This window comes from Amphiura filiformis, chromosome 10, assembly GCF_039555335.1.
Source record: "Amphiura filiformis chromosome 10, Afil_fr2py, whole genome shotgun sequence".
Taxonomy (NCBI): Eukaryota; Metazoa; Echinodermata; class Ophiuroidea; order Amphilepidida; family Amphiuridae; genus Amphiura; species Amphiura filiformis.
The window spans coordinates 62,095,547-62,108,806 of NC_092637.1; the positions used below are offsets into that span (position 1 = coordinate 62,095,547).

A 13,260-nucleotide genomic window follows, 5' to 3' on the forward strand; every position below is an offset into this window, starting at 1 on the left:
TGAAACCGACCTATCCCAACACAATTTTTGACCAAAATAATAGGTTTTAAAAGTCAAAATCTCAAGTGTTCCTTACAATATTTTTCAAATTAATGAAAGAGCACACTTTTATTGTCCATTATACTAGCCTCATTAGAATGACCAATGGCCATTTCCCTTTAAATTGCAAATCTTGTGCAAAAAGTTACTAGTTTCGCCTGTTTTGTCATACGGTTGTAAATTCAATGAACTATGACTTTTCTAATTTAAAGAGCTCTTAAAAATTGATATGTAAAAGCCCATAAAAGTTTCCGCCCATCGAGTCTGTTTACTCTCACACTAGTTTGCCGGTGCCCACGTAAGTACACGTGACGATGGTAGGTCTACCACAGGAGTTCGAACCTGCAACCTTATAAACATCGGTCGACGGTGCACCGTGCCTACGGGTTTGTTGAAACAAAAGACTACGCCTACTTACGAATTTCACAGAGAGGTCCCGAAAAGCTGTCGGGGCAAAGACATTGGTAGGTTCGACATGTTCCTTGCGAGCTCACACATATACCACCGTTTTGACATCGGTGGTACCAACAGGCGTCGATTCCTATAATTATATAATCATTCAAAGTATAATTATGACTAAAATGTATGGCTATATGACGGTGATGATAGCTGATACGGTAGAGGCTGATGAATATTCGCACCAGTGTGTCTGTCGCAACGGAAAAACGCCAACAAAATGTCGAAGTATATATATATACTTGCTAGTCGTCGGTCGCAACACATAGTGGCGTAGAGTAATTTTACCGAATTTTCCGTTTCACAGTTTAGAGCTACCTACATCCTATAATAGTTATTCCTTTTTAAATATTAAAGATACAGTTTAAAAGTTTAAACCTTAAACTTTAATTTCCAATGCGATATAACATTTGAGGAGTATTGACTATTAACATACGCGAATCTTTCAAACACGTTTTTTTTTCGTATTTTTTTCCCTTCACGTACGCCACTGTGTGTCGCGACCGTCGAATTGTTTATTAAGTGTTGCTCTTCTGTTTTTGTAGTGTTCACGCTTAAAAAGCAAGTTATCATTCACTTTCAGAGTTTTTCCCGATAAATAGCAGTTTGGTCTTCATTCATGAAACATTCACCACGGATTCACCACAGAAATATTGTTTTTTTTTCTTTGCTGGTCGCATCTCTTTACGTGGCTATATGACAGGTACACTAAAGAGGTTGCGTTGGATAAATCAATTAAAAAACAACTTATATGCCTACTGTGATTGTTTTTCCTGACGTGCGAATATTTTAAAGGTTTTCAGTTGGCAATCAAGACACCCGTATGGATGACATGTCCTCAAACATAAAGGACACACATGAGTATATATATCACCCATTCAGAAAACCTCATTTGAAGTTAACACTTTCTCTCTGTGGCACATTAAAGCCATGTCTTCTATATGGAGTTTATGGATTCCCACTGGAATAGTCTCATTGGTGTAAGAAATTACGATCCTCTACACTTACTCTTATCACAGAAACGTCCATAGAAACACGCTGGACAGCTGCAGTAGGATTTACTACACGAATTATGGAACGGTGTACACTGGCCTCCGTTCTGACATGCGACATTGGCACATCCGCTGTTATCTGAAAAAAAAAAGAAGTGCAATTACAGTAAAATTCCAAGCCAAAGTCATTTGGTAATTATACTTTTGAGCCGAGATACCCTAACGAAAAGAAAAGCATATTATAATATTGGGTGCATATTGTGATTATGGATGTAAAACTCTTCACTGATAGGGAGGTACGAACAGTTGTCTGCCTTATGTATATTGATTGGTAGGAATATTATCACCGACATACAATGGACTTTTGGACGTTAATTTGTCAGGTTCTCGTAATTATGCTACTTTACTGGGATGGTAGTGTATGTGGCTGTATATGTATACGCCAAAGAATTAAGGTATCAGTTGTGTTCACCCCTGTATATCCTAAATAAAAACAAATTGTCCAAATTAAAACAAACAGCCAATACCTGTATTCTTTAGCTCTGATTTGAGACCTTATTTGTTGAAATTGGTTGAGACTTAAAGAACCGGTGATCTAAACCCTAATGCAGAAACGAAATCAAAAGTTGCAATTTTGTGTGCTAATCAATGGAAGCACGACGCTAGTTTTCATGTTCACGTACGCTTTCTGTAGAAATCAATACAGAATGCAATTGGCATCTTCTTGGGTTTTTGGATCGTCGTATCTTTAGATCTTGAACAATTTCAACAAATGAGGTCTTAAATTCGAACTAAAAGATGCAGGTATTCGCTGCTGTTTTTAATCACGACAAATCTGTCTTTGCTTAGGATATACACTGATGAACGTAACTGGTACATTAATTTTTGCCTTACTGTATAAACTTACCAATTTCACACCTCTGCCCTGTGTAACACGCCCGACAATGACACATGTAGTTATTAATACTCCCTCCTGCAGGCAATTCAGGTTTCCAAACACATGTTCCACCATTTGCACAAGGTGTGTTAGGGCTACAGGGAAACTCTGAAGAAAAGTTGTTATGACATTGTGGAATACAGTACATGAATATATTACAGTTTTATTATCGGCAGTCTATACCACATGATAATAATCATTGTAATTAAAGTTTCATTCGGGTTTTTATTCATACACCATGCAGAACATCCATTAGGTTTCACTGCCTGAACAAAATTGATTATGTCTCACCTTTTTTCAACCAAATCGACGGTAGTAACTCTTCCGGTAGCAACTCACTTCCTGGGAGCTGAATACCACACACGGTCATTTTTATGCAGCTCGTTGACCCATGTTTGTCATATACTGCCTTTAGCTGTAATGACAGCCTGGTGATCTGGTCAATCCATATACAGATACTCACCTCAGGAGGGAATTCAATTTTTGTTCAATTCTCTTCAGGTAGTGAAACGTAATGATACTCTATGACCAACTTATTTTTTCTTAATTTTACCTGACGGTGGTATGGTTGATACAGGTATGAGACTGTTCCCTTCTTCTCCTACAAGACTGTAGCGAGTGTTGGTATTGTTTGTACCAGTTGGAGCTGCCTTGCTCGCAATCGTAGCAAAGACGTATGTTACTCCTGTCTTATTTACCTAAAATTAATTAAGAAATTATAATATAAATAAATGAATATGTAATTGTAAAGCATAATATACAATGTATATTATACATTTACAGTCATATTTCGGGCTTGTAGGAAGGGGTCACATGTACGCTTCGATCGAGCGCATATAAATGTTTCTTCTGTATAATTAGTGTATACTACCTGGCTGCTGTTGAAGTTGATGAAAACTTGGTCGAAGGATTGTCCTGGGTTAGTCTCTAACATCCAGTCGTAAAGTGCGGCACTCGGATTGCGTATTTGTGTTGAAAAATATGCATAGGCTCCCTTTAAAAATCCAAAATTGTATGAAACCATAAATATTTTATTTTATGTATAAATCTAGCAAATTTACCCTTATTATATTTTTCATTACAATTTGCAGTGTATGCATTGTATGTTAGCCCACATGTTCTCTGATTTTTGATGTTTTCTAGATATTCTCATTTAGTGAATCACTGATAGTAAACTTATTATGATCAGTAAAGTCACATTACGTTGACAGTGCCTTACAAATTGAAGCAGAAAGACTTGCGAAAACAAAGCAAAACCACAGCGCATTATATTCGTCAATCTAATCTGTCACCTGTTTTGACCAATCAAAAGTGCTCGGTGCTTTTGTGATATTTACTGATTAAGACATGCAGGTGATAGATTAAGATGACAAATACAAGTCTTTCTGCTTCGAGATTGTGAAATAAATACCTGGTCGGATCGTTTTTGAGAAAAAACACACTTTAAGAAAAACACAAAGTTGACCTTTTTGTCTGTAAAGACATGTCCGTAATCGATTTTTTTTAGAAAAACACACTTTGAGAAAAACACAAAGGGAACGGAGCAAACAAGTGAACATGTTTGGGATTTGTGTATATCTTGTGGATGGTACCCATAAAAAGAATCGCTGACTTAAGGCCAACAAATATGTGTTGATTTGGTACTGGTATCTGATCCAGATAACATAACAATGGTTTCATCTGTATTCATTAATAAATCGCCTGAATGTTTAATAGATCAATTCTTATACCATCATTTAGCCATACCTCTCCAGACGGTGTTTCTAGTTTCAGCGTCATCGTCCTCGTAGGTGGAATGGGATATGAGGCATAACGTACGCCATTCGAATCCAATGTTCCTTCAATGGGCACGTTGATGGGAACTTCTACTGGCACTATTGGTGAAAACAAAATAACACAAAAAATATGTTTTGTTATTTTCAATGGAATGTCTGTTTTACTCAATAGTTCAGTTTTAAAGGTGATAACAAGGTAATGAATCTAAATAGCGGTTTTTTTTTAATTTATGCATTTCTGCTTTTCTTCATAGAAAATAATTACTTACGTTGGGTAAAAACATTGAGATGTTGATTATATAACTTAACTGTTTGGCTAAAACGTTCAATTAAAGAAACACCGCATGAGTTATTTATAGCTGATAAAGTCGGGTGAGATTTACCTCTACAAGCAGCTGTCCCTATGAGATTCCTTATATTTTCAATCACGTTAAAATTATCTGCCGTAAAGGCGAATTCTGAGTTTGGATCATTTGCTATTTCATCCAATTCTCCTTGGTCATAATTTGCCACGCCAATTGCAAACATAGTGATATCAGCAGCGCGAGCGGCATTCGCCGGGCCCAAAACCGAATCTCCCGATCTTCCATCTGTGATTATGACCGCAACACGAGGTATATTCAGTGACCTTGGACGAGCTCCCCTTGATGGATCAAATAAGACGCTTGTCATATGACTTATTGCAGCTCCAGTTGTTGTACCTCCAGCTTGGTATCTGAACAAATTATATCAATTACAACGACCAATATAAGTATAGTTATTTGATTTTGTAGAGAGCCTGGACATCCTTAACAATGCACACAGAACTTTTCATCTGCAATGTTTCATTTACTTTTTGGCTAATATTTCGCTTCTTACTTTAGTATGTTATGAATATGAAACTGTCCACGGTTTAAAATATTCTGTTTAACACTGGTTATACAATTAAAGGTAATTGACTCGATCGACAGCCTCATTCCCATTTTTCTTCAGCAAAACTCAGATTTTGGTATCAGACTAATGCTCACGTTTTTCTCATTACCCCAGTGGAATCTAAGATATGGGATATTTTTTAAAACGTTGTGATATGTGGTAACCACACCGGAAGTGCATAAAGTATCATATTTATTATACTCGTTTTTGCTTTTCATATCAAAACCACTGGAGAAATACAGTTCAAAATTTGGAAGCATATTGTTTTAATGGTTATCCTAAATCTTATGTAACATATAAATTGCAAGTGTTCGAAATGTTATAAAATAATGACTAGAGGGGAATAAAGAAAAGAAAAAAAAAGCAAAAAAAACAAACAAAAAAACAAAAAAACAACAACAACAACAAAAAACCAATAGACTAGACTAGACTAAACTAAACTAAACTAAACTAAACTAAACTAAACTAAACTAAACTAACCAGAAAGTTTAAAACAATTCAAGTATTTAAGTTTTGCAGATGGGTTATGTACCTCTTACAATTCATTACTTGTAATATTAGCCAATTGCATCAAGCAGTCAAATTAGCTCAATTGCAGTCAAGTTAGCTCAATCGCCAAGCCGTTCGATTACGATATGAGGGATTGCGAATTCGAAGCCTGGCATGCAGTGGTTTAGTATACTCTTGTGGAAATTTGAGTTCGATTGAAATTCCCCTGGATACTGCTACTTGTCTCGTTGTATCCCGAACGAAACAAGGGGAGCTGATCCCTCAGGGCTGATCATGGATGTGATGGTGTGCGCAGTAGCGTAGCCAGGGGGGGCAGAGGGGGCAGAGTGCCCCCTGACAAAAAAAAAAATTAAAGAAAAAGTGCCCCTCTGACAAAAAATGAAAGAGAAAATCAGGAGGGCAAAGGAAAAGAAAAAGGGCAAGGAGCCCTTTTCTAGCAAAATTCAGGGCCAAAATAGTGTAAAATACAAACATTTTCCGCGCTACGCGTGCACATTGTAACAATAAAGCCCTTTTTAGCCGGATAATGGGCAAAAATAGTGTAAAATACCACTTTTTTTCGCGCTACGCGCGCACATCATCCCAATAAGGCCCTTTTAGGGAAGCTCGAAGACATACAGTCTCTATGTATTGTATGATGCAACTGCAATTGTTTTCGTCTGTGCCCTTAAAATTTTATTTTGCCCCCCCTGACCAAGAAAGCTGGCTACGCCCCTGGTTGTGCGCTTCTAAGCGACAAAGTCCCTGAGTAGTTGTTATATGGTTTATGGAATGATGTGGGGCCGTAGTGGCCAGTGACAACCTGTAATGTGTGCCAAGGCTTGTGGATCAACGTCTAGGCGTTGTGTCTGTGTACTGCACTGTAAATCATTGCGCATTTTACTATAGATTTATATAAAAAATTACAGATTAAACGAATGTGATATTTTTTTCACTTGTCTTTACTATCCTATGGATACTCTGTTTTTCTTCTTTTTTCATTTCTTATGAAAGATTATTGTCTGACCGTTCAGTTAAGAGTAATGACCATTTCTGAATATCAATGAATATATTTCTCAGCAAAAACGCACAAATATCAATGAACTTCTTCCTGACATAAGGTGTAAAAAGCAATTTACCACAAAATGACTACAACTTTTATTAATAGTTATATATATAATACAGATTGCAAACGCTTTAAGCTAAAATACTCCATCGCTGAGCGACGAGCGAATGGTATTTGACCAATAAAGTAGTGCGCTTTTCCCAACGCAACAAATAACGCTCAAAAATCTCAGTGTCTAAAAACCAATTGCTATCGTTCAGCGATGTAGTATAGATTCAGCTTTACAGAACCCCTACCTGATAGCTGTAACTGCTGCTTGCACAATTGCGCTGGTGGTGTAGTCATCGAAATCAAACTCAATCACAGGTGAAGATGAATATTGAATCACTCCAACCCTCGTCTTATTAGGGCCGATGTTAAACCCATCAGTTACTCGTGTTACAAAGATTTTAGCTGTATCAAAGTTACCAGAACCAATGCTTCCAGAACCGTCCATAACAAAAGCCAAATCAATTCCTTCCACAGCGCATTCTGTATTTATTAGAAAAGAAAACACTTCACTTTTCAGGTATGTATTAAATTGTTTATTTGGCTCAGATTGCATCACCTTTAATACCACACCTATGTTTCAGATGGTTATTTTATTTTTGAAAAGATAATACATACCAGTGACATACAATTATATTAAAAAAATATTTCGTATAGCCCTCATTTTGAAAGCTAGTGCATTGCATACGTACATACGCTCAATTAGCAATTTGTGCAAATTTTATTACTTCGATGCCGGTTTTATTGACCTTTTCATTTTACATGAATATTAGAGAAGGCTTGAAAGGGTTCTATAGCCTCATTTTAGGCCCATTTTAGGCACATAAATGGTCATAAAAAGGACCGCGTCGAAATGTGCATTAAAATTCGCATTGCATGGTACTTGAGCAAGTACAAATATAATTAAATACCTCTGGAGAGGGGCTTATAGCGAAGTCAAAAAATATATAAATGTCATTTACCTTCAATGGTTATGAAACAATTGTGATCACCCACTTATATAGTCTTATAATATTACTTAATCGATGCAATTAATTTTGTGAAATCTGTTTACAAGATGTTGTCAAGACGTGTTTTTGAAAGATAATTTAATGAATAATTGAAAAAGTTTTACCTTGGACTTCACACGCCTTTACCCTATCAACGAAGTCCTGTTCCGCCCCGACACCTGCTGCGGTATTGTAATATCTTTTCCAGTAAGCTGCTTGACCTGCAATATCAGCACTATTAGGTATTGCCTGCAAACGACAGATACTTATTAAGCGATAGACTCCTTACATGCTAGTACATACATACATACACCAGTACACCCCTACCCCTATATTAGGGTGTGAGGAAAAACACTTTCTCGGATCGACTTGGAACTCTCGTAGATTTTTTGCTTGTGGGGTATACCTATTTGTGTTTGGGGGTACCATCGGTTCCTACCCGCCGTTATTCCGAAGGTGAATTATTTCGCATTGAGCAAAAATGACGTTGCATCCTTGAGCATGATAGCTTCATTCCCAATTGCTTTACTCCAGAGTACTCCAGGAAGTAGAATGTTCAACCAGTGTGTATTGCCAACAATGACATATGGGGCAGAAACATGGACAACAACCAAGTACCTGGAACAGAAATTACAAACAGCCCAAAGAGCAATGGAAAGGAAGATGCTTCACATTACCTTAAGGGATAAAATTAAGAACACTGAAATAAGACGTCAAACTCAAGTCAAAGACATTATGGTGAAACTCAAAGAAGCGAAATGGAGATGGGCAGGTCACCTTGCACGAAGGGAAGATAACAGATGGACTAAACGGCTTACAGAATGGCAACCAAGAACAGGGAAAAGATCAAGAGGAAGACAGAAGAGGAGGTGGCGTGATGACATTACTGCCTACATGGGACCTACATGGACAAGAAATGCAAGAGACAGAGAACAGTGGAAGAATCATGAAGAGGGCTACGTCCAACAATGGTCGAACACAGCCTGGTGAGGTGAGGTGAGGTGAGAGTACTCCAGGGAGTACCTGCACATCAGCTGAGGACTTTGCGAAGCGGAAATTATTCTGATATATCCAAACGTCAACAGAATAATTGTTTAAGTGTACTGATATGTTATGTTTAGGTAAATCGCACGTTAAATCACAAACATTAAAAAAATGGTAACCCTAACCCTAAGCCCTAAGCAGTACTGTAACCAGTACTCAGCCCAAATTGTTCGAAATCACGCCCCTTTGGAACAACGGACCGATCTGTACCATCTACATACCTGTGGTATGTTGGACAAAAAGAGTCTCGCTGCAATAGCAGAGTAGAGAGGCTTGTGCAGATCACTCCATTGTACGGTCTGCCAATCGATTCTAAAAGCTTGTTGTATCTGGGCAAACTTATCGACGAGATCTGGGTGGGCTGCCGTATTCTGTGTGTCTTCAAAGCCGATGCGATCAACCTAAAATTTAACAGAACAACAGAGGGATCAGTACAATTTTACGATATAAAACCTGACAGAAGATCATTGCAAAAAAAAAAAAAAAAAAAAAAATAGTCACTGAGAAAAAATAAAGAGGAGAAAGGGAAATGTGTTATCATTAATTTTATTACAAGACGAACATTTTGACAATTTACATAATTATTATAATAATATAACGTTGCACACGTAGATACATCAGTCAAATACGATATTTCATTCAACTGAAATTGTAACGTTTATCTTTAAATTGCATAATACTATTGAACTGAAGCCCTCTGATGTTTCTTGTCCGTCGTATTCTAAATTATGTGTTCATCTTTACACGGTATATATTAGTTAAGTAATGTAATGCGTTAAGAGGTATACATGTGTACATTAAGCAGATGATATTATATTATGTAGCTGCTTAGAACTTAGAAATAATATTGTGGTTAATAAAATAGCTCTATAAAAGTGCGACAATTTTTGTTTTTTAATATGCAAGCTAAGTTTGAACGACATAAAACTCCTTTTCAGAATAGTGTTGAATTTAATTAGCCAACAATGACATTTCTTGGTCACATTCATGGTGTTCCACAGGGATTGGTCATTGGTCCCTAACTCCGAACAAGTCTCACCTGCCAGATGCCCCCGTCATACCCAGCACGGTATGTGTTAGCATCAGTGCCATCCCTTGATTCCGTACAAGCGATTCGTCTTAAGAAGTTATTATCAGCGGGGAATATTTCACTCTGGACCACTGCATCTACAACCGCTTGTGTGACATCTTTGCCGCTCTGCTTAGGTAATCTGGTTAGATCTCGTTGGCCCCTAGCAGCTATAAGTATTGCTAGCAATACTGCTGGAATTGTTTAAAAAAACATGAGATTAAAGTCATTCTTGGACGCCTTATGCCTCGGGGTAGCTAGGATGCATAATGACACCCCCATTCCGGAAAGAAATATATCACACATTTCCACATGTAAATTATTTGTATAAGATATTTTACTGACAATATACAATCAATGTAATTTTTTTTGTGAGAACCACATGATAACCCGGCCATATTTTTTTCCATGACACCCTGTATGCAAAGTCCAAACGTAACATTTTTATTAGCACTGGTTGAATATTTTGACATTAGGTATTAACGTACCAACAATACGCATGGCCCGTCTGTAAAAGATTATGTTTTATAATACCGCAATTCCTCTTTCTGTAATAACTTGGCTTTGAGCCTTTTCTTTTCACTTCATTTCAAACAAAATGGATATTCCCCACAGCCTCACCATATTTCTATTTCTATTATATATAATAAGTTGGCTTTGAACTTTTATCGAAACTGTTATACTAATATTTTATAAAACTTCAGATCCTCTTCCTTTTAATAGTGTTGGCTTTGAGCTTTTTCGTTAAACTTCCCCTTTCTATCGTTAATGCATTCATGATATCCACAGATAATCGATGTATTCAGAAGAGTGAGATTTGTCTGTTATAAGAAGGGTGTAAACGTCATAGCGAAACAATTTCTGATACGGTGTTTTACCACCGAATAAATAGCTTTACTTGACAAGGCTGACTATTGATCGGTTTCCTGAGGAAGATTCCTCTAAGTTGCTTTTTGTAATTAATTCCCTCCACATGGGTGTCGACTTCAAACGGTAAGTGTCAAAATTGCTTTCGAAATTAGAAAAAAAATCAGAATTGTACATTTTCATGACCACATGCCTAGTATTGGTTCAGTAGCTCGTGGGGTAGCTCTTAATGTTTTGGGAAAATATCTCAGAACTCGGGCATTTATGTTGAGGCCCATGGCCAACATTCATAGCATTATAGATCAGACCATTATACCCGACCAAAAGGTGAGGTTAGACTGAGTGTGATCTGTTAAATGTTATACCAAGGTATTCCTCTAAATATAATAATTAAGAACAATTTATGTTGTTTGACCTATATTATGATGCACCATTCTTTAAAAGGTCAAAGGTCAAATTTCAGATAATTACTTTTACACTGACCTAGTTTACTGTTACCGAGTTTATTCTTCATTTGAATTATTGTTCAAAATTTGAATATTTTAGCCTTTTCGCGTTTTTGACCCTGTGCATTCTATACATTATTTAAATCCTTACGAGTAGGGAAATACATTAATATGTGGTGCCTAATTTAACTTTATCACATCAAAGTTTTCTGATGAGACCTGTCTTTTGTATATGATGACCCAATTTATAACAATATTCCTGGTCATCCCACAGCTGTCGGGGCGAAACACTTATGCTAGTTGAGTTTTGCGTAATGCGTGTCACTAGGGAACGCTAATGTGAATTTACTTTGTTTTGATTAGAAAAGGTATTGAAGTCAGTTTAAAGTAATTTAGACTTATGTATAAATTTAGTAACTAGTAGTTTTATTGACAGGTTACGAAAGGTCTAATTTCACTTTTTGGACAGGAATCATGGTCTAATACCTAACTGCGAAAAGTACATTGGGGAATCCGTTCATGCGAAATCTCCCTCAGGAAACGGACAATAGGCAAAGAAGTTTGATAGACAGTACATCCTAGACAGGTCAGACTATACATTTCCTGAATTCTTATGACTATTATCAAATTAAGTTATTCTTGCCCAAACTGGAACACTCTGAACGCTAGTGGCTCCGCGATAAACACACGCGAATATAGCGCGATACAGAAGAAAGTATACACGCGCCTTACACTGCGTATATGCTTAGTACACGCGCATGTTCCAGTTTGGCCAAGAATTACTTAATTTGATTATAGAGGAGTATTGTTTTTAATATAATTCTATCAAGTTTGAAATTTGACCCGTTGACTTTTTCGCGCCAAAACCTATACCGGCAAATTGCTATGATGCACTTCGCCTCCCCGAAGTTGTACTCTATTTGATGGTGCCATCATTTGTTTGACCGGAAATAATACTGTCTTTGTCCAATAATCTGAGACATGAACAGTATTACTATGAAAATATAAGATTACTTAAATATAAATTAGCACTGATTAAATAACTTTGAAAAACTGTGAGAATATATAAACATTTCTTTTAGTAACTATAAATGTAAAATCAGAATGAACGTGGCGTTATGACAGTTCCCTTACATGCTTTCTAGGGATGGTGCTATCTCATTCATCCCAACCTGAGTGTGTCCATATCTGCCTTATTTATCCTGACCTCAAACGGCCCATTTCTAATATAATTAAATATACAGAAACCTTTCCTGACAGTTAATATTAATACTATTTCAGCATTTTGAATGGCAATCGTACATTATGGCTTTAATTCGCTATTCTAAGGGGTGCGTTCACCACCATATATCATGTATCTTACCTGTATTCCGTGTGAGTCCATACATGGTGACTCCAACGTGACCTAAGGTCTTGGGTTCGAGCAAAGATTATGAACAAGTAAGTCTATCCACTATTTCTATGAGTTCTGTGATGTGGTACAGATGCAGTAGACGATGAGACAAAATTAATATCGATGTAAGCTATATAGCCCCGTCTTACAACAACCGCTAATGAACCGATATTCTTCACACTCGCCACTTTTAAGCAATTCAGTGGCATCATCTGGCACGAAAAAAGTTTGAATTTGCCAAGTTGGTAGAAATCCGGGGAATTATATCAATGAATATCATAATCCCCTCGACCATCTATTCCTACCAGTTACGTCACTCTCCGCCCGTAGACTAAACCATGTAAATAGTAGAATAAGATTCCACTATTTCGATGGTTAAACGGAGCACGTTTTGTCAGGCTGCGGCAGTCCAGTTATCTCGAATGTTGGCATTGCCACATGGTACACAAGTACAAAACTTTTTACAAAAATCATTTCAAATTTGATATCCTAAATGAATATCCGCTCGTACTTTTTTAATTTGTTACCAAACAGTTTTTTTAATGTATTGCGACCAACATTTTATTTAGAGGTACAGATCAACAGTCAACATTAATAGGTAAATTTTCACGGGAAAATTTTCTGGACACGTGACCAATGCGTATCAATGTGAGTGTAACCTCGAGCCTGATCTCTGACCCCCGGCGGTGACCTCGCTATTCAAGTCTTAGTAATTTTGAATTGGAATAGTATTTTTGA

At 37.0% G+C, this 13,260-nt stretch overlaps 1 protein-coding gene across 2 annotated transcripts in view; it reads right to left on the reverse strand.

The window, feature by feature from the left end:
- LOC140163128 (uncharacterized) overlaps positions 1-12,602 on the reverse strand; it is a 17,358-nt gene extending 4,756 nt beyond the window's left edge. Inside the window, exons 1-12 of one of the 2 annotated variants that reach the window (XM_072186503.1) lie at positions 12,493-12,602; positions 9,787-10,010; positions 8,969-9,148; positions 7,829-7,952; positions 6,963-7,197; positions 4,583-4,914; positions 4,171-4,298; positions 3,296-3,418; positions 2,978-3,122; positions 2,395-2,532; positions 1,504-1,626; positions 458-580 (exon numbers count right to left, since the gene is read on the reverse strand). In XM_072186503.1, the coding sequence (XP_072042604.1) occupies positions 458-580; positions 1,504-1,626; positions 2,395-2,532; positions 2,978-3,122; positions 3,296-3,418; positions 4,171-4,298; positions 4,583-4,914; positions 6,963-7,197; positions 7,829-7,952; positions 8,969-9,148; positions 9,787-10,010; positions 12,493-12,517 (1,900 nt within the window). In that variant the 5' untranslated portion in view covers positions 12,518-12,602. The remainder of the gene's footprint in view (positions 1-457; positions 581-1,503; positions 1,627-2,394; positions 2,533-2,977; positions 3,123-3,295; positions 3,419-4,170; positions 4,299-4,582; positions 4,915-6,962; positions 7,198-7,828; positions 7,953-8,968; positions 9,149-9,786; positions 10,011-12,492) is intronic. The other variant, XM_072186504.1, reaches the window with a different exon arrangement.
- Between the last annotated feature and the right edge of the window lie 658 nt (positions 12,603-13,260).